At 44.4% G+C, this 25365-nt stretch overlaps 1 protein-coding gene across 16 annotated transcripts in view; it reads right to left on the reverse strand.

The window, feature by feature from the left end:
* hspg2 (heparan sulfate proteoglycan 2) overlaps positions 1-25365 on the reverse strand; it is a 198342-nt gene that overhangs the window by 75407 nt on the left and 97570 nt on the right. For 14 of the 16 annotated variants that reach the window (XM_045696264.2, XM_045696273.2, XM_045696267.2 and 11 more), the window contains 21 exons: positions 21097-21216; positions 20813-20944; positions 19674-19818; positions 17999-18150; positions 17445-17615; positions 16811-16974; positions 16336-16515; positions 15214-15410; positions 14819-14966; positions 13895-14022; positions 13517-13603; positions 13311-13369; positions 12604-12665; positions 10396-10536; positions 9999-10172; positions 8415-8594; positions 8047-8165; positions 7718-7829; positions 7337-7450; positions 7021-7148; positions 6618-6704 (listed from right to left, as the gene is read on the reverse strand). In XM_045696264.2, coding sequence (XP_045552220.2) covers positions 6618-6704; positions 7021-7148; positions 7337-7450; positions 7718-7829; positions 8047-8165; positions 8415-8594; positions 9999-10172; positions 10396-10536; positions 12604-12665; positions 13311-13369; positions 13517-13603; positions 13895-14022; positions 14819-14966; positions 15214-15410; positions 16336-16515; positions 16811-16974; positions 17445-17615; positions 17999-18150; positions 19674-19818; positions 20813-20944; positions 21097-21216 — 2800 coding nt within the window. The remainder of the gene's footprint in view (positions 1-6617; positions 6705-7020; positions 7149-7336; positions 7451-7717; positions 7830-8046; positions 8166-8414; positions 8595-9998; positions 10173-10395; positions 10537-12603; positions 12666-13310; positions 13370-13516; positions 13604-13894; positions 14023-14818; positions 14967-15213; positions 15411-16335; positions 16516-16810; positions 16975-17444; positions 17616-17998; positions 18151-19673; positions 19819-20812; positions 20945-21096; positions 21217-25365) is intronic. The other 2 variants (XM_045696263.2, XM_082962172.1) reach the window with 1 other exon arrangement.

Raw genomic sequence — 25365 nt, forward strand, 5'->3', positions numbered from 1 at the left:
ATGGCTTGCTTTTTTGCTCTGACATGCACTGTCAACTGTGGGACCTTATATAGACAGGTGCGAGCCTTTCCAAATCATGTCGAATCAATAGAATTTACCACATGTGGACTCTAATCAAGTTGTAGAAACATCTCAAGGATGATCAATGCAAACAGGATGCACCTGAGCTCAATTTCAAGTCTGATAGCAAAGGCTCTGAATACTTATGTATTTTAATAAATTTGCAAACATTTCATAAAACCTGTTTTCGCTTTGTCATCATGGGATATTGTGTGTAGACTGATGAAGAAAAAATGAATTGAGTCCATTGTAGAATAAGGCTGTAACGCAACATAATGTGGAAAAAGTAAATGGGTCTAAATACTTTCCGAATGCACTGTAAGTCTTGAGGTAGTCTGACCCACTGGGCTCAAAGAAAAATAGCACCAAACAATATTTCAACAACTTTTGTATAATATAAAACTTTGAATATGGTAACTGCAGTGTTTAACCTATATTCATGCCATCGCTGCAAAAAATATGTGAAAAGTCGTTAGCGCAATGAATGGAATGCTATGGGAACAGCTAGCATGTCATTGTGCTAACGCTAGTAGCAATGCACCCCCCACTCCCCGCTACCCTTGCCACCTCTGTTCAAAAGAATGCAAGGGGAAACACTGAACTGTATATTTTTTCATGACAGGATTAGGCTATTGTGCAACTGATCTAATAGTCACAAAATACAGCTTTAAACACAGGAACAATGTTGCCTCTACATGAAGAAGTTCATTTCCACTCACTCAAAAACATACATTTTTCATAGATAACAAATATATAATAAAAGCATAAATATCAAATGTTGAAATTAGTTCAAGTTTTTTTTATATACAGTGCTTTGCAAAAGTATTCACCCCCTTGGCGTTTTTCCTATTTTGTTGTATTACAACCTCCAATTTAAATGGATTTTTATTTGGATTTCATGTAACGGACATACACAAAATAGTCCAAATTGGTGAAGCGAAATGAAAAAAATTACTTGTTTAAAAAAATGCTAAAAAAAACAAAATGGAAAAGTGGTGCGTGCATATGTATTTTTTGCTATGAAGCCCCCAAATAAGATCTGGTGCAACCAATTACCTTCAGAAGTCACATAATTAGTTAAATAAAGTCTACCTGTGTGCAATCTAAGTGTCACATGATCTGTCGCATGATCTCAGTATATATATATATATATATATATATATATATATATATATATATATATATATATATATATATATACAGATCAGAGCTGGGTTATAAAAAATATCTGAAACTTTGAACATCCCATGGAGCACCATTAAATCCACTGTGAAAACATTGAAAGAATATGGCACCACAACAAACCTGCCAAGAGAGGGCCGCCCACCAAAACTCACGGACCAGGCAAAGAGGGCATTAATCAGAGAGGCAACAAAGAGACCAAGGATAACCCTGAAGGAACTGCAATGCTGTGGGGATGTTTTTCATCAGAAGGGACTGAGAAACTAGTCAGAATTGAAGGAATAATGGATGGCGCTAAATACAGGGATATTCTTGAGGTAAACCTGTTTCAGTCTTCCAGAGATTTGAGACTGGGATAGAGGTTCACCTTCCAGCAGGACAATGACCCTAAGCATACAGCTTTAACCACTCAAGTGGTTTAAGGGGAAACATTTAAATGTCTTGAAATGGCCTAGTCAAAGTCCAGACCTCAATCTAATTGAGAATCTGTGGTATGATGCACTATTTAGATGCACTATTGTAAAGTGGTTGTTCCACTGGATATCATAAGGTGAATCCACCAATTTGTAAGTCGCTCTGGATAAGAGCGTCTGCTAAATGACTTAAATGTAAATGTAAATGTAAATGTATGACTTAAAGATTGCTGTTCACCAGAGGAACCCATCCAACTTGAAGGAGCTGGAGTAGTTTTGCCTTGAAGATTGGGCAAAACTTCCAGTGACTAGATGTGCCAAGCTTATAGAGGCATACCCCAAGAGACTTGCAGCTGTAATTGCTGCAAAAGGTGGCTCTACTAAGTATTGAGTTTGGGGGGGTGAATAGTTATGCACGCTCAAGTTGACTGTTTTATTTCTTGTTCGTTTCACAATAAAAAATATATTGCATCTTCATAGTGGTAGGCATGTTGTGTAAATCAAATGATACAAAGCCCCCCAAAATAAATGTTAATTCCAGATTGTAAGCCAACAAAATAGGAAAAATGCCAAGGGGGTGAATACTTTTGCAAGCCACTGTAAATGTCTCTAATAATCAGGGATAATTTTGACAGGAATGGCCAGCCTTCCTAGAACAATGTGAAAAGAACCATAGGAACCATCTTGCTTCTGTTTCTTGTTCTTTTGGGAAGACTTTTCATCATTACCTTGGAGTAGTTTGAGCAGGTCCAGAACATTAGACTGGTACTCGGTTTTCTTCCTCTGTGGGGATCTCTTGGAACTAGTAGATTTGACTTTACTCTTTGTGGTTAACTTTGAACGCTTCAAAGAAGAGGTGGTTTTGGTGGATGCCAACGTGGTGAGAACCTTCTTAGAGTAACTTGTTTTGGCTTTTGACACTTCCTGGACTTTGTGGGACGGTGGGGCCAACTGGAATGTGTCTGGAGCAGTGGTTTTCCCATAACCTTTGTTTGGGTGGGATGTTTCTCTGACAACTGTTTCTGTGATTTTAACATTGGGTTGAATCTTTGAATCAGGTACAACTAATCTGAAAGCACTGTCTTTTTTATAACTGCTTCTAGAACGAGAAGCATCCTCTTCTTTTTTAGCAGCTTGATTACGTGACTTGGATGACGTAGGATTTTTTGACACCAGTGTTGGAGGCTTAAGTTTATGGGATGGTGGTGCCAGCTGATACTTAGTGGCAGCCAGGTCTACTTTAGCTTGCCTTGGTTTTGATTGACATGTCTGTGTTGAGCGCTTATTATCTGTCACGGGAATCTTCTTGACCATCGTAGTCTTTGTTTCAGACTTTGTTGCAGTACTTGGCCTAGCGCTGGGCTTTGTTGTACTATGTGGTCTAGTGCTAGTCCTGGGATTACTTAAGGTAGTACTTCGTCTTGTGCTGGACTTTGAAATGACATTACTTTTTGTGGTTCTAGTTATTAATGGTTTTGTAGTTTGTCTGTTTGTGAATGTTTGGGACGTGGACTTTGTGGAGACAGTTGGTTTGTGCTTTCTATTCCTCTGAGGGGTTGTTGTGGCTTTGTTAGCAGGGAGACGGGACATTGGTACGATTTTGGGGACTGTGGCTCTAGTTTGTGACCTGGTGATTGTTGATTGAGTCCTGACAGTGGGTCTCAGTGTTGTCACGGTTGTTAATTGAGAAGTCCTGACAGTGGGTCTCAGTGTTGTCACGGTTGTTAATTGAGAAGTCCTGACAGTGGGTCTCAGTGTTGTCACGGTTGTTAATTGAGAAGTCCTGACAGTGGGTCTCAGTGTTGTCATGGTTGTTAATCGAGAAGTCCTGACAGTGGGTCTCAGTGTTGTCACGGTTGTTAACTGAGAAGTCCTGACAGTGGGTCTCAGTGTTGTCACGGTTGTTAATTGAGAAGTCCTGACGGTGGGTCGAGTTGTGGTAACCCCTGGCACTAAGACTGTAGAGATTGGTGGCACCTCTTTAGCAGACCGTGAGATGTGTCTGAAGCGTTTCACCTTGTTCATCTCCTGAGCCAGGGCAGTAAACCCATCTATCACGATCTCTAGACGACCCTCCAGCCTTCTCAGACGAGTTTCCATGTCTGTGTAGCTACTTTCCAGCTCGCCCACCCTCTCTTTCTTCTCAAGGGCAGACTCTGACTGCAGGGCCAGGAGTGTCTCCAGCTGGATGCTGAGCTTGCTCTGCTGGCCCCTCATGGCCTGGATGCCCTCCTTGATGTCCAGGGTGTTGCTCTCCCGCATGCTGAGGTGCTGGTTGAATCGGTTCATGTGGAGCCTCATTAGAAACTGGAAGCTGTGTTCTCTAACCTCAGGGCTGGGCGTGTTCAGTGATGGGACCCTGGGTGCAGTCCTATTCAGGTAGACTCGGACCATGTTGTCCACGGAGGTGGTTGTGGTTGGACGAGTAGGGGTGGTAGGGCGAGTGGGGGTGGTAGGGCGAGTAGGGGTGGTAGGGCGAGTAGGGGTGGTAGGGCGAGTAGGGGTGGTAGGGCGAGTAGGGGTGGTAGGGCGACTGGGGGTGGTTGGACGAGTGGTTGGGCGAGTGGAAGCAGGTGGGCGAGTGGTTGGGCGAGTGGGAGCAGGTGGGCGAGTGGTAAGGCGAGTAGGGGTGGTAGGGCGAGTGGGGATGGTAGGGCGAGTGGGGATGGTAGGGCGAGTGGGTTGTGTACAGTGGCTGGTAGTGGACAGTAGGGTCCGTGTGGGGATGTTTGATGGCCACCGTGTGGGGATGTATGGCCTTTGGTTATAATCGGTGTCTTCCTCTTCTTTGTCATCTGGCTGTGGGCTGCCGCTATAGTCTATGACCTCCTCCTCTTTCTCCTCGACTGGCTCTGGGCTGTAGTCTATGACCTTGTAATCCTCCTTCTCTTCGATTAGCTCTGGGCTGTAGTCTATGACCTTGTAATCCTCCTTCTCTTCGACTGGCTCTGGGCTATAGTCTATGACCTTGTAATCCTCCTTCTCTTCGACTGGCTCTGGGCTGTAGTCTATGACCTCCTTGTAATCCTCCTTCTCCTCGGTTGGCTCTGGGCTGTAGTCTATGACCTTGTAATCCTCCTTCTCTTCGACTGGCTCTGGGCTATAGTCTATGACCTTGTAATCCTCCTTCTCTTCGACTAGCTCTGGGCTGTAGTCTATGACCTCCTTGTAATCCTCCTTCTCTTCGATTAGCTCTGGGCTGTAGTCTATGACCTTGTAATCCTCCTTCTCTTCGACTGGCTCTGGGCTATAGTATATGACCTTGTAATCTTCCTTCTCTTCGACTGGCTCTGGGCTGTAGTCTATGACCTCCTTGTAATCCTCCTTCTCCTCGGTTGGCTCTGGGCTGTATATGACCTTGTAATCCTCCTTCTCTTCGACTGGCTCTGGGCTATAGTCTATGACCTCCTTGTAATCCTCCTTCTCCTCGGTTGGCTCTGGGCTGTAGTCTATGACCTTGTAATCCTCCTTCTCTTCGACTAGCTCTGGGCTGTAGTCTATGACCTCCTTGTAATCCTCCTTCTCTTCGACTATCTCTGGGCTATAGTCTATGACCTCCTTGTAATCCTCCTTCTCCTCGGCTGGCTCTGGGCTATAGTCTATGACCTCCTTGTAATCCTCCTTCTCCTCGGCTGGCTCCGGGCTGTATATGACCTTGTAATCCTCCTTCTCTTCGACTAGCTCTGGGCTGTAGTCTATGACCTCCTTGTAATCCTTCTTCTCCTCAGCTGGCTCTGGGCTATAGTCTATGACCTCCTTGTAATCCTCCTTCTCCTCAGCTGTCTCTGGGCTGTAGTCTGTGTCTTCCTTCTCCTCCTTCTCCTCCTCCTCATAATACTCCTCCCCCTCCTCCTCGTCTCCACTGCCCTCTGCCACCACATGTTTCTCCAGGCTAAAGTTGAACACTGCCTCACCACACCCCGGCAGGAGGAAGCCCTCATTGTCCTCTTGCAGGTACAGGTCCACACAACTGCCTTGTTTTCTTAATGATCAAAACATTCAAATCAGAAATAGGGCAGGCAGGGAGGCTCAACTTATCAAAACATACCGATGTTTATTTAACCGGTCACCTCATCGTCATCTTTGCACCTCGAGTAGCAAAGATTGGTCAAACAGATGTGACATTCGAAATGCCACCTTTAGATTTATGCCTCAGAGAGAGAATATGTAAACATAGCCCGGGCATAAACACCGACAACATTATCCCACAGCTTCTAAACCTTACAAAAAGCATGAAAGCACAACTGGAGCATAAACAGTAGACGGAAAAGGTTCTGGCAAAGTTGAATCAAAGGAGGGAACTGAAGCTGAAGCATAGGAGAGAACGGAAGCTGAAGCAGAGGAGAGATAGCAAAAACCAAGTTACATAAGGTTTCCTCAGGACACAACTACAAGTCCAAACATTCCTAACAAAAGACTTGATTGGCAACAAAAAAAATAAAAAAATAAAAGACTTGGCTTTTGCGACTTTTACGACAACAAATGCTATCACACCTTAGTATATCACATATAATCCCATGGTACACCAGACACATTTTTTGTAAACAAAAATGCCCATTGATAAATACAATGTTCGTTAGCCAAGCTCAATAATCCACCACACATATTGACCTCTCAAATAGCATAAAAAGCACTGCTACACACAACACACAAAAACCTTTCCTAACTAACTGGAATGGGTGGCATTGATTTGAGCTTTGCTTCCCCCATACCACTTCACTAATACATACCAATCAATCATGACTGGTTGGAAAGACTGGTTGAAAGAGGGATGCAATGGACAGACATGCTACTATTCCCATTTTGTAAATGAAGCCAGTGGTTGCCAGTGCCAGACCTATCACCTCTGCTTTGCCGTGCTCCGGCCAGCCCAGCATCCCCAGACCACTGACCACTTAGCAGCTTGACAGTAAGGATGGAAGGGATAGAGAGAGAAAGAGCTGGATATGGAGAGAATCGTACCTTTCGCAGCGCCGGCCAGTGAAGCCAGGGGGACAGTTATCACAAGTGGGCTGACCATCCACGTCCTTGTAGCAAGACTGAGAATACCTGCAGGAAGACAGAGTCTTCTATCAGAGACAGTATAGCCTACAGCCCGTATAATATGAATGGGGTTACATTTGAGACAATAGTGTAACTGTATGACCAGTCACTGTCAGATCAACTGTCTTTACGAAGAGCAGGTTGACCCCACATAATTAAATAGGATCTCTATGAGGTTGACTAGCAGGTGAATGGACACATGTTTATCAGTAGAATAAGGATCTTCATAAGAGGATAAGCCTGGAGCTAGAGTCCCAGAGCCATTGATCCATGTAAAGGTGTATTTCTGTGCAGCTGTAGAGCCCATGAGGAGTGAACTCACTGGTTGCTAGGGGAAGTGCCAGGGCAGGGGCAGGGCTGACAGGCCCGGGGGCCATCCGTCACAGGGTTGCCGTAGAAACCTGGCAAACAGCGCTCGCACCTTGGGCCGGCCGTGTTGTGAAGGCATTGCTAGAAAAAGGAGACACACACGTCCATGGAACAGTGAAATCCTATTATGAGCTAATGTGTGTTCTGAATCCACATGTTGAGATTTGCCAAGAAACCATTAGCGGATTCCATAGCAGACATCAAAGCCAGATGCAGCTGTAGTACTGTACTACTGGCATACAGTACAGTAGGAGGGTGGTGTAACTTACCAAGCACGCGCCTGTCTCCTGGTCACAGCCGCTGGCGTGGCCGTTACAGTCGCATCTCTCACAGGTACCCAGGTAGAGCCCAGAGCCTGTACGGGTGTAGCCCACATCACACTCCTGTATAGAAACAGACATGGAAGGAAAGACATCTATCAGGCCATGTAGTGATAGAAATGTAGACAGTACAGTAGATTGTCTTGTTGTTCCATTACAGCATGCTCTAACCATTCAACTCTGTGCTTCTTTCCAAGATGTCTACTGTGCTACGAAACAAAGTGATGGAGCTTAACGACTAGGAGAGGTAACAGAGGAACAGCTACTGTATTGGTTGTTCTTGTGTCATCAGGATAACGTTTATGTGATGTGTTTGTGTGTGTAAAGTACCTGGCATGATGGTCCTTTGTAGCCCTGGGGACAGGCACACTCCTCCACCTCAAGGGCATGTTCGTTGCCTGTGGAGCGTGGCACTGCAATGTCCATTTGGATGTCTGAAAGACTGAACAACAGACAACAACGCAGGTGAGATAATAACAACAACATCATCAGCCACATGGTCTTTCCAGTAAGTGTCCTAAATGATTCTTTAGAATCATCCTTATGTGGAAAACTACAGCTGATTTCAGGTACTACTCAATATGTCTTCCTTCTCCTACCTACACTAGAGTTGAATAGAGGTAGATCTCAATAGTACAGGTAGTCTGGTCCTCTCTTACCTGGTCTCAGCCATGTTGTCAGCGTAGGTGGCTCTGATCATGAATACAGTAGTATCAGCCAAGGCCATGAGGAGGTGCTCACGAGTACAGGGCTGTCCATCAGCACGCCTCCATGCAGACTGGTAGGAGAAAAAACAGGGAGAGAAAGAGAAATGTAAAGTTCTGCAAAGGCAAACTCAGGATTAGAGCTCGGATTATATTCAAGAATAGGATTGGGATTAGCGATGGAGTTAATGGTAATCTAATTACGTAATCTAAACAAAATCATCCACAAAGACAACCTGTTATTACATCGTAATGAAAACAAACTGTTTTATCAGTTTTTTTTAAACACGCATACACACATGCACACAAACAATGACACACACCTCTCTGAAGGTGACAGTGACGGTGGTAGGTGCGCGGGGGAGGGGCTTCGTCTGGGAGAAGTGTTCCAGGAAGATGCTGTTGCCTTGGAGAACCACATCCGGCTGTCCGTCAATCACCAGGGAGCGTTGCCTGGGCTCATAGCGCACAGTGTAGCGCAGCTCTCCGCCATAGGCTGTCACCTGGCAACAACATGTCATATGTCAGAGACAGACGTTCTAGTTCTAGAACAACCCACCTCTTAACTCCACTCGATGGTGGAAAGGTATTTCACCATATAAGGCTAGCTGGGTCATGGATCATCACGTAGAGAGCTTCTCTTTGTTTAGGTAGCTTATGTAAAGCCTTTATAGTTTTCACATGTTGAGAGAGCATGTGGACGGTGAAATCTAGCCTGACCACATTTACTTCACACCACTAAGTCAAAATAAGGTGGATGATAGTTTCTCCTGTCCCCATGGTCTAGTGGAGAAACAAAGTGTCATAAAGACCACCACTCATCTCCCCCACCCTCTCCCCTTGTCCCTCCCCTCTCCACTTGTCTCCCCATCACCCTTCTAACCGCTGTCTCCCTCCCTCCTCTCCCCTAGTCCCCTCTCTTCCCCCTCTAACTGCTGTCTCCCTCCTCTCCCCTAGTCCCCTCTCTTCCCCCTCTAACCGCTGTCTCCCTCCTCTCCCCTAGTCCCCTCTCTTCCCCCTCTAACCGCTGTCTCCCTCCTCTCCCCTAGTCCCCTCTCTTCCCCCTCTAACCGCTGTCTCCCTCCTCTCCCCTAGTCCCCTCTCTCCTTCCTCTCCCTCTGTCTCCCTCCTCTCCCCTAGTCCCCTCTCTTCCCCCTCTAACTGCTGTCTCCCTCCTCTCCCCTAGTCCCCTCTCTTCCCCCTCTAACCGCTGTCTCCCTCCTCTCCCCTAGTCCCCTCTCTTCCCCCTCTAACCGCTGTCTCCCTCCTCTCCCCTAGTCCCCTCTCTTCCCCCTCTAACCGCTGTCTCCCTCCTCTCCCCTAGTCCCCTCTCTTCCCCCTCTCCCTCTGTCTCCCCCCTCTCCCCTAGTCCCCCTCTCTTCCCCCTCTAACCGCTGTCTCCCTCCTCTCCCCTAGTCCCCTCTCTTCCCCCTCTAACCCATGACTCCCTCCTCTCCCCTAGTCCCCTCTCTTCCCCCTCTAACCGCTGTCTCCCTCCTCTCCCCTAGTCCCCTCTCTTCCCCCTCTAACCCATGACTCCCTCCTCTCCCCTAGTCCCCTCTCTCCTTCCTCTCCCTCTGTCTCCCTCCTCTCCCCTAGTCCCCTCTCTCCTTCCTCTCCCTCTGTCTCCCCCCTCTCCCCTAGTCCCCTCTCTTCCCCCTCTAACCCATGACTCCCTCCTCTCCCCTAGTCCCCTCTCTTCCCCCTCTAACCGCTGTCTCCCTCCTCTCCCCTAGTCCCCTCTCTTCCCCCTCTAACCGCTGTCTCCCTCCTCTCCCCTAGTCCCCTCTCTTCCCCCTCTAACCGCTGTCTCCCTCCTCTCCCCTAGTCCCCTCTCTCCTTCCTCTCCCTCTGTCTCCCCCCTCTCCCCTAGTCCCCTCTCTCTCCCTCTGTCTCCCCCCTCTCACCTTGTCTCCTCTGAAGCTGTCTGGTAGGACCCAGTAGTAGATGTCGTTGGGGATGTCAGAGAAGGAGCGGTATGCCACCTCTGAGGAGCCTTTCTGGGTGATACCGTCTGTGATAGTCCTGGAGTTAGCACTGTTGGAGAGGGAGAACAGCTGCCCGTTCACACCGCCACGGACCTGGGGGATACAAACACACACACTTTAGATACAACATCTTTGTGTCTTCTCGGTCCTCAAGAATCCAAGCAAAAAGGGCTCAAGTGCACTTAAGCCAGACACAATGCACTGCTGTGGTTTAGGATGTGCTCGACCATTCCTTGCATTTTGTGATGTTTTAAGTGCCCTATCGAGGTAGTGTGTTGGCTGGTGTGAGTAGTATTAGTACGGCCAGGCCACTGACCTGGTCTCGGCTCCAGGTGGAGCTGGCACACTGCTTGGTGACGCCCATACAGAAGCACTGCAGACAGCCTTCTGGGTTCTCCTCTGTCAGGTGGAAGGCGCCGCTCTTACACTCGTCACACAGCGACCCCACCACATTGGACTACAACACACACATATACCAGACACACATCTGTCATGCATCTGACTCACTGACTGACTGACTGACTGACTGGCTGGCTCATCATAAAGGATGATCGTATTATAATTGCAGTAAAGTCCAAGTAATTCTTAAAGTACATGCAATTCACATGTTCCCCCGCAAACTGTCATAAACAAATAATACAGGTATCAGACACTGCAAGTTCCCAGCTACTATCTAATCAACCCAACATTATTTTTTTTATTTAACTAGGCAAGTCATTTAAGAACAAATTCTCATTTACAATGACAGCCTAGTGGGTTAACTGCCTTGTTCAGGGGAAGAACGATAGATTTTTACCTTGTCAGCTCTGGGATTTGATCTAGCAACCTTTCGGTTACGAGCCCAACACTCTAACCACTAGGCTACCTGCCGCTCCTGCTTGGCTACAATTGGCTTAAAAAGCCAAACCTCACACAATATCTAACAATTAATTTCCAGCAATATAGCCCAGTCTGTCTGTGTGATGTGCACATTTGTCTATCCCTGTGTGTAGCCAGTTGATGTGATTACCGTCTCGTGGGTTGACAGAAATACTTTCCCCAAAACCTTGTCAATTAAATGTTAACTGCAAAGTAGGCTTACCTGGCAGAAGTATATCATGAGTAAATATATCATTTGTATCTATTATTTGCAAACTTTGCCATGAAATGAACAGAAGCAGTATGGAAGCATCGCTAGGCAGGCACATTCCTCACTCGTTAGATGCGCAATAAAAGGGGAATTACACTCAAAAATCTATTTGTTAGTTTTCTTCCAGACCTTCTGATGTGATTTAAGCATTGACATGGACTCAGAACATCCAATTTCGTTGTTTTCTCTACGAACAATTGTAATTTTGAAAAACGACAAAAATCGAGAACCATGAAAAATTAAACTGAGAAAACATAACATGGGAAAATATAAAACAGAATTTTGGAAACGAATCACAGATCTTTTTGGGGCCCCTTTGAGTTTATTAACCATTATTTGACCAGGTATATTGACCACTGCCAGTGGTGTAAAGTACTTAAGTAAAAATACTTTAAAGTAGATCTACTACTTAAGTTGTTTTTTGGGTATCTTTACTTTACTTTACTATTTATATTTTTGACAACTTATAATTTTACTTCACTACATTCCTAAAGAAAAGTGTGTACCTTTTACTTCATACATTTTACCTGACACCCAAAAGTACTCGCTACATTTTGAATGCTTAGCAGGACAGGAAAATGGTCTAATTCACAGACTTATCAAGAGAACATCCCTGGTCATCCCTACTGCCTCTGATCTGTTGGAGCATGCCCCTGGCTATCCTTAAATAAATGAAAAACAAGAAAATGGTTCCGCATGGTTTGCTTGATTTCTACTTTTACTTCTGATACTTAAGTAGATTTAGGCAATTACATTTACTTTGATACTTAAGTATATTTAAAACCAAACACTTTTAGCCTTCCCTGTGGCTCAGTTGGTAGCGCATGGTGTGTGCAACACCAGGGTTGTGGGTTCGATTCCCACGGGGGGCCAGTAAAAAAAAAAAAAAAAAAAGTAAATAAATTAAATTGTATGAAATGTATGCATTCACTACTGTAAGTCGCTCTGGATAAGAGCGTATGTAAAAAAGTAAAAATCTAGATTTTACTCAAGTAGGACTTTACTGGGTGACTTTCACTTTTACTTGAGTCATTTTCTATTAAAGGTATCTTTACTTTTACTCAAGTATGAAAATTTGGTACTTTTTCCACCACTGTGCACTACTTTCTCTTGTACACTAAGGACCCGGGGAAGAGTTGCAGGGAAGAGTTGCAGGGGAGAGGAGAAGAGAAGAATGTGGCTATTTAAAAGCTAGAAAGAAATGTGTAGCTCATGACACGTTTCATTTTTTAAAAGTGGCTCTCATGCTAGAAAAGGTTGGAGACCACTGGACTAGACAATGGAGTTAAACTGTTGATGATTGAGAGTGTAACTCCTAAATCGAATCTAAAGCCCTACTCATAACTTTGGTGGTAAGAATGAAGTACAGTAAGCCAACACAGCGTAGTGTGTTACCTTGCAGGCGCATGGTCTGCTGTTGGAGTTCACTGTTCCTCTGCTATCACACTTTGAGTTTGCTGAAGGAGGGAGGGAGTGGAGAAAGGGAGGGGAGAGAGAGGGGGAGGGGGAGGGAGGGAGTGGAGAAAGGGAGGGAAGAGAGAGGGGGAGGGGGAGGGAGGGAGTGGAGAAAGGGAGGGGAGAGAGAGGGAGAGAGGGAGGGGAGAGAGAGGGGGAGGGAAAGGGGGAGAGAGAGGTAGGGAGGGAGTGGAGAAAGGGAGGGGAGAGAGAGGGAGGGAGTGGAGAAAGGGAGGGGAGAGAGAGGGAGGGAGTGGAGAAAGGGAGGGGAGAGAGAGGGAGGGAGTGGAGAAAGGGAGGGGAGAGAGAGGGGGAGGGAAGGAGAGAAAGGGGGAGAGAGAGGTAGGGAGGGAGTGGAGATGAATCAGTACCTGGGAGTGCTCCACCAACTCCAACCCCTCCACATACCAGGCTGATGATGACACCCCCCTCAGCAGGTATGACTGATGTTAATAATAACACTGGGTCAAGACAGAGGCTCTTAAAGGTAAAGTAGGATATAAAGCAGGGCATGCACTAGAGCTAAAAACCAGTCATATACTGTACACATGGCTCTGGGTAAAACAATACAAATAAAGCATTTTCCTGGCACTTTCAAGCCTAAAAACAATGTCCATCCCGATACTGATGTAAAACAGAACACTCACTGTTTGGAAAACATTTGCCATTAGGCTGTAGTGGGTTACCCTGGTACCCAGGTGCACACCTATGAAGAAAAAATACCCACAAACATCTTAATCTTCTATAACTATCCTTTATAACTAACGAATCCATATACAGTAAAGCTGGCATTGACTTAAAGACAGTGCAGATGTAAAGGGGTGTGATGTCATTTGTGATGTCACTTCCTTACTTTTCACAGCGGCGGCCGGTGTAGCCTGGTTTGCAGGCGTCGCACGTGGCCTGGGAGTCATGGTCCAGGAAGCAGGTGTCGGAGAACCTGGGAGACACAAACAAATCACAGGAGTAGACTGTTAGCTACATTATCATGTACATTAGCTGCTGGTTAATGGGTAGCAACATAGGTCACAAGGTGACAACACCAGCAATGAATGAATAAGCCCAGTGTTCTTCTGGAAAGTCCAGTGAATCCGCCCAACAGGGACGTCAACCTGCTCTTTCCATTCATGTATGTCACTCAGGGTGTATGTGTGTGTGTGTGTGTGCATGTGTGTGTGTGTGTGTGTGTGTGTGTAGTGTGTGTGTGTGTGTGTGTGTGGTGACCCCTCACCGGCGGGACGTCTCAGTGTATGGGCAGGGACAGGGCTTGCAGTCATCGGGGCGACCTCGTCTGGGGTCACCGAAGTAGCCTGGTCTGCACTTGTCACACTGAGGACCTTCAGTGTTGTGCTGGCAGCTCTGAGGAAGGGAGAGGAACGTAGTTCAGTACACTTGTCCATACATTATTTACAGAGCGGCTGAACTTATCAATCCTGCATGTTTTTCTGCTGCTCATAAAGAAAAACGAGATTTGTCTTAGGGGTGTTGTTCGATAAGGGTGTGTTATGTTCGCTTTATTGTTCCCTGGCAGTTACTTTTGTTTGTCCCTCTTGATTCACCGTAGCAACAACATAGCCACTACCACTTCCTCAAAATATAATTAATTTAAGATAAATAAAATAATCTGTAATTCATTTTGACGTTTTTTGCACTTTTTTAGTCGCACTGATTTCTGAGACCCTGTCATCATCAGCAAGCTGTCAAACTATGGTAAATAAATACATTTCAATTTCACTTAAAACAGTGGCAGACTGGAGAGATCACTATCAATCACATCAACAAGAGGTGGGCAGGTCTGTGTCACTGTCTGGAGGTTCGCTGCTATGATTGGATAGAGCGCATCAGCACAGCTGTTTATCCGTGCATGACAATTCTCCCTATGCGTTACCATCCCGTGTTAGTGGGAAAGTGGTCATGATTGTAATCCAAACCCAACCCGTCATGTAAGTCGTGAGGACCTCATTTACACAAATCTCACAAAACTCAGTTTAGTAAAATATTGAGTAAAAATGATCCTACTTGCATTTTTTACCACACATTTTTAAATCATTTTTGTACACATTCTCAACACTTACAACAGATTTGTTTACAGCTAAAGTACATCGAGGCGAATATAACTTTATAATAATAACATTATGTTGTAAAGAGATCTCACCAGACAGTGTCCACTGATGGGGTCACAGGCACTGCCGTGGCCATTGCAGTTACATCCAGCACAGGATCCCAGGAAGTTCCCTCCAGACACACGCTCAAAGCCAGTGGAGCACTGTTCACAGGACAGTCCTGAGTAGCCAGGGGGACACCTGGGTGAGACAGACACACACCATAGAAGCCATTAAAACTGAAACTCTCCTACATTTCAAACACAATACAATGCAATGCAACTTTATTTACAATATATTTACAGCTGCAGGCACAAAAAATGTATGTCACAAAAACCGGTACCACGGTTTAAGTAATTTTCTTAGTGCCTGCAACTCTATGGGGCGATAACAAACTATGTCCAATCCAAATCCCAACCTCAGCTGAAGTCAATCTATGGGATCTTACCTGCACTCCTCCACTTCCTTGGCGTTGCCCTGGATGTTGTACTCCACGGTGGTGGTGTCCATGACGATGTCGCTGAGGGCCACGCTCACCATGTGGTTGTCGTAGACGGTGCGGATGCTGATGGCCTCCAGGCTGGCCAGGGTCATCATCAGGTCCTCACGGGACACCTGGCGACCCGACGAGTGCTGCCAGTTCTCCTACAACAACACATACCAACCATGTAAGGTCAGACACTCAACCTATGCATGTTAGTCCTAGACAAATACTTTTTAGCCACTGATCATATACTCTACATTAAAGGCCTAGATGGCTTCATCTTCACAACTGATCATATACTTTACATTAAAGGCCTAGATGGCTTCATCTTCACAACTGATCATATACTTTACATTAAAGGCCTAGATGGCTTCATCTTCACAACTGATCATATACTTTACATTAAAGGCCTAGATGGCTTCATCTTCACAACTGATCATATACTTTACATTAAAGGCCTAGATGGCTTCATCTTCACAACTGATCATATACTTTACATTAAAGGCCTAGATGGCTTCATCTTCACAACTGATCATATACTTTACATTAAAGGCCTAGATGGCTTCATCTTCACAACTGATCATATACTTTACATTAAAGGCCTAGATGGCTTCATCTTCACAACTGATCATATACTTTACATTAAAGGCCTAGATGGCTTCATCTTCACAACTGATCATATACTTTACATTAAAGGCCTAGATGGCTTCATCTTTACAACTGATCATATACAAAATGCCCAGACTAGTACATCTCAGCCACTGACCCATATAGGCTATGTAAGACCTACAAAAGGGTTCCAAAAGGGTTCTTCCCACAGGATAACTCTCTTTGGTTCCAGGTAGAACCCTTTTTGATTCCAGGTAGAACCTTTTTGGGTTCCATGTAGAATCCCCTTTAAATAGGTTTTTCAAGGGTACTCCTATGGGGACAGCTGAAGAACCCTTTAAGGTTCTTGATAGCACGGTTTTTTCAAAGACTGTAGAGACGGGTACATTGTTTTACTAAAAATGAAGAAGAGGGCTAGGAAGGAAACAAAGTGAGGTAGATATGTTGTTTGTGGTTGAAAGATGGACTGAGACCCACCTCAGTGAATTTGATCTCCTTCTTGTTGACCACCCTGGAGGGGGTGGGGTTGCCCCTGCGGTAGACCAGTCTCTGACCGTTCCCGGTCAGAATCACATCTGGTTTCTCCTCAGGCTCAGTCTCCCCGCGGGCCAGCGTGTAACGCACCTTGTACTTCAGTAAGCCTCCATAGGAGTCAATCTAAATATCCATACAGTCTCCGTATTAACAACATTGTTATATACTGTAACTCTAACGAAGCTCTGACTAAGGCAGTGAGGCTGAAACAGATTATGGTCAAAAGCAGTGTGGAGTAGGTTCTTTCCTTTGAATATGACTTCAACATTTCTGGCGCCCTTTCTGACGCAACCCTCAGATGTGCAAGTCAATTTCATTTAGAATTCATATAACTTCAAATAGTAGTTATCTTGCTAGTATAAGCTAATTTCAACATGGTGTCACATTGAGCCATTGGAGAGCAGGAGAGATGCTGCACCTTGTTGCCCAGAAACTGGCGGGGAAGCGTCCAATAGGAGTCCAGGATGAGGAAGCGTCGTGATAGGTCGACCAGCTGGAACTCCTCATCCTCAGGGTTTATGAGGAGCTGAGTGGAGGAGAGAGGAGGGGTGCCTGGTCTAGAGGGGTACGTCACGTTCACTCCTAGAGTTAGGGAAGAAGGCAGGGTGTTATGGAGGGAGGTAAGGAGAGAGACATATGAAGTAAGAGAGAGTTTTATCATACCAGTAATGACATTCATATTACGTATGCATAAAAAAAAAAGAAGCTTAAATCGTTTTTTTTAAGTTCAGTTCAATCAATTGTTGGCACGGCAGTTAGTCTAGTGGTTAGAGCGTTGGACTAGTAACCGAAAGGTTGAAAGATCGTATCCCTGAGCTGACAAGGTGAAAATCTGTCGTTCTGCCGCTGAGCAAGGCAGTTAACCCACTGTTCCTAGGCTGTCATTGAAAATAAGAATTTGTTCTTAACTGACTTGCCTAGTTAAATAAAGGTAAACATTTTTACAAATGTCTTGACTTTTTCACAAAATATTTAGGAATGTAAAAATTCCATCAACTTTGTCATGTGTATTTATTTCATACAGGTATTTGTATTTAGTGTGGTCCAGGTACCTTTGAAGTCGTCCTCGTCAGTGAAGCGCAGGTTGATCTGGCTGTGGTAGCGGCCGGTGCTTCCACAGTTCTTGGTGATGCCAAAGCAGAAGCAGGAGATACAACGTCCCTCCACACTGAAGTGACCGTCTGGACAGTTTCCTGGTGACGATGACAGAGAGGATGACAAAACTGGACGAAAGGACAGCACGGTGCAAATAGGCAACATAGAAGAGACAGACATAGAACAGACAAAAAGGTGCAGACAGACATCGACCATTTTAGGCAATTCATATACTCACACGGATGTTATTTTCTTATACAAAATAATGTAACGAAATAGCCTTTAAAATGATCTAGCTGATCCCAGAGGAGAGTAGTATACAAACAGTGTACCTGATTCCCATTATAGGGCCAACCCGAATCTGACCATGCTGGCTCTGATATTTTATTTTCCAATTGTCCTTTCTAGCATGGTTTCAGCAGATATGGTGGAACCATGCATAACCAGGCCAGCTCAGTCCAGTTCGGCTTGTTTTGGCCTTATATTGGGAATCAGCCTATCCAGTCCGTACCTGGTTTCTGTGTGAGGCTGAGCACCCCGTCAGGGATCCCAAACACAAGGCCCTTGGCGTTGATGGCCTCACAGGTGTACGCCCCCTGGTCCGCCTCCTTTACGTCACGGATGGTCAGGGTGCCACCCCCATTCTCACTGGTCATTGAGATCCTGGGAAGGCAGATACATACAGATGTAGGATCTTAATTTGATCACCCTGTTGCAGAAGAACTTTCCTGCAATGCAGGACATTTAAAACTTATAGTGTATTTGAGGTTTAAGAAGGCTTCTGAAGTTTGTAATGTCCACTTTGAAATTTCAGACTTGATTTCCCCTTATGAAAAATGTATCAACCCTTACAAAAATGTCCATGAATTACAATCCACATAATAATTCACATTTCCTGTTGCTGCAGGATAATTTTCCTGCTGTAGCAAAGTGGCTCAAATTAAAATCCTACATGTGTATACATTGCATACATTACATTAATGCTTCAATCAAATAAAATACAGAAGCCTGTGGTCGACTCTTCTGCAGCCAAATAGTGATGATTCACTTTTCACAGTTAACACGAGTGTCTAAAGGGCTTTCAGAGGACAAGGAATAGTCTGACTCTAAATGTATTTTCTGAACTGACACATTGCTATATGAACAGCCATACTCTCCACAACTTTAGGCTTTCAGTATGGTATGTTTTAATAGTGATTGAAATAGTTAAACATGCACTATGCAGAAATCGCTCTACCATTTCCTGGTTGCTAATTTCAGTTTATGTAACAAAACAAGCAAGTATAGTGTAGAGAATCATTGTACCATCTAAACCGCTGTGAAATATATTTTCCTTAACCAAAAATATTGTATTTTCAGCTGTTTGAAGCTGGTGTACAAAACTAAAAGTAAAACAAAACTTCAAAACGGGAAGCATAAAAATAGCGCAAATAGAACAGATCTACCGCGTCTCAGACTTGCTTTCAATGACAGATCTATAACACACATTTCTATGTGAATTTGGTCGGGTCGACATCAAAAAGTTACATATTGCAGCTTTAACTCTCCAATAGGGATTTTATTTTGACGGATTATATATAACTTTACTGTATAACACAAACAGCCATTCAATGAATGCACAGTAAACTGAGTTATCTGTTATTGCACATTTCGAAAATCATTTTCCACTTAGAGATCATTAACGCAAAGCCACAAAGCAATAATTAATGACAGGTGACTGGCCTGTAGATTGGAAATATGACTGAGAGTCATATATGCAATGAATGAAATGCTGACAAGATTGGATAGCGGACAAATCCTCACTCATTTCAAAATCTTCACGGTCTGTTTCCAATCAATTATACGGAAGACTAATTTTACACAATTCCCTAAATTAAACCCAGCATTTTTTCCAGAGCTTTCACTGCAAAGTTCAACACTCTCTTCCATAATGGCACCAGACAGACAGAGTTTGAAGAGAAGTCACGTGTATCATGCAACAAATGGGTTCAGAACTCACATTAAATGTTTATTTGATGCATATCAACTTATCAAATGTTTGCCAACACACACACAGAGACATTTTCAAAAGCAACTTAACGTTCCATTTATTCAGGCTGGGGCCATTGGCTTAAATGCCTCACTAAGTTTATGATAAGAGCTGTTATGGGCTGAACAAGAGAAGGAGGAGGACTGTACCAACTCACCTGCCACTGATGGGGATATGGCCCCAGTTGAGCCTCCAGGTGATGATGGGGGTAGGAACACCCACTGCCACACAGTTAAAGGTCACCGTCTCCCCCCGCACTGCCTGAATGGACTCCTCTGGGGGACTGGTCACCGTGGGAGGAGCTTAAAGGCAAAGTTACGAGAAAACAAAGATGAGCATCTATAAAGCCAAGTATGCAGGCACTGTGGGACGCATGATTAAAAAACAAATCCCAACTACCCAACCTCAATATAAAAGGGCAGTGGTTTATTTGGGTACTCAGTCTCTATAGTGAGAAACAAAAATGATGGAAAGTCAGAAAAATAAACTCTTTGCCATGGATGCACATCCCAAAAGCTCTGTGTCTATGTCACCACAGGGTGAATGGAACCTGAGTCACTGCAGTGGTTATGGTACAAAGGATGACTTTTCAAGAGAGACACACAGAGGCTTACACTGAAAGAGGGGGAGTTGGGGGTCAGATGGGGTTTTGAGAGAGAGAGAACAAGAGAGAGAGGAGGTAGAGAAAGAAAGAGTGAGAATAGTGTATGGGTGAGAGAGAGAAAGAGAGACATACTGTACATGATGTGTGAGAGAGAGATAAAGAGAGAAAGAGAGAGAGATAACGAGAGAGATAGAGAGAGAGAGACAGAGAGAGACAGAGAGAGAGAAAGACAGAGAGAGAGAGAGAGAGAGAGGAGAGAGAGAAAGACAGAGAGAGAGAGAGAGAGATAGAGAGAGATTAAGAGAGAAAGAAAGAGAGAAAGAGAGAGAGATGGAGAGAGAGAGAGAGAGAGAGCGAGAGAGCAGAGAGAGAGTGAGAGAGAGAAAGACAGAGAGAGAGGAGAATAAGAGAGAAAGAAAGAGAGAAAGAGAGATAAAGAGAGAGATATAGATAGAGAGAGAGATAAAGAGTGAGAGAGAGAGAGACAGAGAGAGAGAGAGAGACGAGAGAGACAGAGAGAGAGAGAGAGATTAAGAGAGAAAGAAAGAGAGAAAGAGAGATAAAGAGAGAGATATAGCTAGAGAGAGATAAAGAGTGAGAGAGAGAGAGAGAGAGAGAGAGAGAGAGAGAGAGAGAGAGAGAGAGAGAGAGAGTGAACAGAGAGACACAGACAGATAAGGTCTGGGACTTACTGCAGCCATACTCATCAGAGCGGTCTGGGCAGTCTGCCTCTTCATCACACTGATAGCTGGATGGGATGCAGGTGCGGTCACTGAGGCACACAAACTGCTCTGGGGCACACGTGTCACCTGGACCTCTGGTGGCTGGAGAACCAGAAGAGATGGAAAATCACTTTGTCATTAATCATTTTAACATTTAAGTTTCCACAGAGTTCAAAAGGAGTTTGAAAAATATGTGAATCTTTCTGAAATGAACTTGTTTGGCTTCAGATCAACCAACTGGAGTATTGACTTACGGCAGTCTGTCTCGTCTGAGTTGTCCTCGCAGTCGTTGTCTCCATCGCAGCGCCACAGCTTGAGAGCACAGCGGCCGTTCTTACATTTGAACTCATTTGGTTCACAGGGAGAGGGAGTGCCTGGAGACAGACATAGAGCCAGGATCAGTGGAGTACTTCAATCAGACACCTTGATCAGGTGCAAAACGCTGTGTCTGATCGTGATTGTGTGTATGTGTGTATATCTGGGTTTCTGTTCGGAAATGTGGCGCCTTTCATTTGAATTTACCGGACATTTAAGAAATGTACCAGATCCCTTTGCATTGGTTGCGCAACCTGATTAGGGGATCCACCCACTGTGCTTAGAATGCCAGAAATGGTACATTTTATGGTAAATCACATTTAGTTTATGGTAATTCATCTTAACAGAACATGCAACTCCGATGCAACGACGTGTCATTCTTACTGAGTTCTGCTGAGAAATATGAAGATGTTAGAATACATATGCAGCGCGTCCATATAGGGGAAGCTTTCCCTAAAGTAAATTCAATTGCCAAAATGATATAGCCTAAATAGCTTACTCCTGACCATACATAAATAAATAAAATAATTCAAAATACTGTAGGCTACTACACCAGAAAGCATGATTTGGTCACAAAGGATAATTAGCGTAAATCACACAGCCTACAGTCGGAAGGGCCCACAATTTGGGCAGAGCGCGCTGCAAATACCAAATAGATGATTGTTGAGTTGTGACTGTCAGTGAAAAGCAGAGTCACGTATATGGCAATATCTAAAATACAACCACGGAAAAACTGTTTGGAAAGCGAAATGGTCATTGCTGTAAATAGAAGACAATGAAAAGTCTCCAATCTGACTTTTAACCATGAAAATAACATTGGCCATACCCCCGGTGATGGTTAGTGTGCATATTCACTGTCTTTATCATTGGGTCAGTGCCACATTTGTTTGTTTTTGGACAATCATCTCCTCCTGCAGGTTAGACGGACGTCATATTGTATTTGTGTTTCCCCTTTTCGTAGGCTACCTTGTCATTTTGTCGTATTAAAAAACATTATGTCTCCAGTCATATAAAACGGAGTAGAATTACATGAAATGTGTTTATAAAAGGCCAACATTTTCGTGTGATACAGCCTGCCTACTCTACGCCACTACGCACTGCATTCAACAGTATTTTTTGCGAACAGTGATTGAGTTATATTAGTAGCTTAAATTATGACTATCCAATCTAATCATCCCATTAGGAATAGTAGGATATCTTACATAAGCCTGCAAATGCCAGGATGCATGGAATGCTTTATCATAAAGGTGCATTTTTATGGTGAAAATGTACTTCCCTAAACTTGAAACCCAGTAGCCTAGGCCTATGTTAGAATAACTGTCCGCATTTACTTATCCTCAGCCAACAAGACGAGTAACGAACAGCAAAATCACTAGCCTATACCAATCTACTATCCCCCATGGTAGAAAAGTTGACCTATTCTATTGGTCAGCTTGTCGTTCTGTGCGAGAAAGAAATAGTTCCCAAATTCATACAACCAGTAGGCCTAGGCTACCTCCCAAAAACTTTCAAAAACAATGAGGCTCATGCAACCAATCAGAAGTTCAGCTTAAAATGACGATAAACTATTATTTCTTCCCATTATCAGCTCAGCAATGCGCACAAGGCAGTAGGCTATTCGCGAATGTTCGTTCCGTAATGCATTCAGCGGAAAACACCATTGTGAGGGGTTTCATATGACAGAGATGAAAATATCCATTTGAAATGTAGAAAGAGGGAAATCTAAATATGCAACAACCAGCATGGGTTGCTAATATGACTAGGAATGTTCATTTTGGCTTCTGGACAATGAAAGAAAGTTGATTTGAAAACCAATAGAATATTAGAGAAAAAGGCTACATGTTTCATTGGCATATGGAAGTCTTTATAAAAGGCTACTTGTTCCAATGGCATATGGAAGTCTTTATAAAAGGCTACTTGTTTCAATGGCATATGGAAGTCTTTATAAAATAATTGTCTGCAGGTTTGGTTAGATTTAGGCTAGGTAAGACATGCCTCAAAATATGTAGTAAAACGTTCAGATTTCAAACAATTTAGTATATGTTTTCAAAATGCATACTGTCTCCAGCTCAATGTAAAGTGGTGTGTGATGTGCTGACGCCTGTCTAGATGCCTTCAATTTACCAGTTGAGAAAAAGAAAATAGTAGGCCTAGCTCTACACGTGATTGCCTTTAGAATTGTTGTGCAATGATTGAGCTTATTAAAGCACATGTTTCACTCCAGCAACAACAAACGGCTGTTTGATGAGCTGTAGCAGCATCTCTCACGCTAAATCGACACCTATTTCAATCAATGAATAGGCAAAAATTATTTTGCAATGTGATTTTTCTTTTCTCCCGGACAATTGACCGGCGGCAATTTAATTTATTGGCTTTTCATTTGTTTTATCGGACAAAAGCCGTCTATTACCGGCTAACAGAAACACTGGTGTGTGTATATACATTTTATTTTTATTTTATTTCACCTTTATTTAACCAGGTAGGAAAGTTGAGAACAAGTTCTCATTTACAATTACGACCTTGTTTGGGCTAAATTATAGATGGGCTATGTACAGGTGCAGTAATCTGTGAGCTGCTCTGACAGCTGGTGCTTAAAGCTAGTGAGGGAGATAAGTGTTTCCAGTTTCAGAGATTTTTGTAGTTCGTTCCAGTCATTGGCAGCAGAGAACTGGAAGGAGAGGCGGCCGAAGGAGGACTTGGCTTTGGGGGTGACCAGTGAGATATACCTGCTGGAGCGCGTGCTACAGGTGGGTGCTGCTATGGTGACCAGCGAGCTGAGATAAGGGGGGACTTTACCTAGCAGGGTCTTGTAGATGACCTGGAGCCAGTGGGTTTGGCGACGAGTATGAAGCGAGGGTCAGCCAACGAGAGCATACAGGTCACAGTGGTGGGTAGTATATGGGGCTTTGGTGACAAAACGGATGGCACTGTGATAGACTGCATCCAATTTATTGAGTAGGGTGTTGGAGGCTATTTTGTTAATGACATCGCCGAAGTCGAGGATCGGTAGGATGGTCAGTTTTACGAGGGTATGTTTGGCAGCATGAGTGAAGGATGCTTTGTTGCGAAATAGGAAGCCAATTCTAGAATTAACTTTGGATTGGAGATGTTTGATGTGAGTCTGGAAGGAGAGTTTACAGTCTAACCAGACACCTAGGCATTTGTAGTTGTCCACATATTCTAAGTCAGAACCGTCCAGAGTAGTGATGCTGGACGGGCGAGCAGGTGCAGGCAGAAATCGGTTGAAGAGCATGAATTTAGTTTTACTTGTATTTAAGAGCAGTTGGAGGCCACGGAAGGAGAGTTGTATGGCATTGAAGCTTGTCTGGAGGGTTGTTAACACAGTGTCCAAAGAAGGGCCAGAAGTATACAGAATGGTGTCGTCTGCATAGTGGTGGATCAGAGACTCACCAGCAACAAGAGCGACATCATTGATGTTTACAGAGAAGAGAGTCGGTCTAAGAATTGAACCCTGTGGCACCCCCATAGAGACTGCCAGAGGTTCGGACAACAGGCCCTCCGATTTGACACACTGAACTCTATCAGAGAAGTAGTTGGTGAACCAGGCAAGGCAATCATTTGAGAAACCAAGACTATTGAGTCTGCCGATGAGGATGTGGTGATTGACAGAGTCGAAAGCCTTGGCCAGGTCAATGAATACGGCAGCACAGTATTGTTTCTTATCGATGGCGGTTAAGATATCGTTTAGGACCTTGAGCGTGGCTGAGGTGCACCCATGACCAGCTCTGAAACCAGACTGCATAGCGGAGAAGGTGCAGTGGGATTCGAAATGGTCGGTAATCTGTTTGTTGACTTGGCTTTCGAATACCTTAGAAAAGCAGGGTAGGATAGATATAGGTCTGTAGCAGTTTGGGTCAAGAGTGTCCCCCCCTTTGAAGAGGGGGATGACCGCAGCTGCTTTCCAATCTTTGGGAATCTCAGACGACACAAAATAGAGGTTGAACAGGCTAGTAATAGGGGTTGCAACAATTTCGGCAGATCATTTTAGAAAGAAAGGGTCCAGATTGTCTAGCCCGGCTAATTTGTAGGGGTCCAGATTTTGCAGCTCTTTCAGAACATCAGCTGACTGGATTTGGGAGAAGGAGAAATGGGGAAGGCTTGGGCGAGTTGCTGTGGGGGGTGCAGGGCTGTTGACCGGGGTAGGGGTAGCCAGGTGGACAGCATGGCCAGCCGTAGAAAAATGCTTA

This window comes from Salmo salar, chromosome 15, assembly GCF_965601325.2.
Source record: "Salmo salar chromosome 15, fSalSal1, whole genome shotgun sequence".
Classification (NCBI taxonomy): Eukaryota; Metazoa; Chordata; class Actinopteri; order Salmoniformes; family Salmonidae; genus Salmo; species Salmo salar.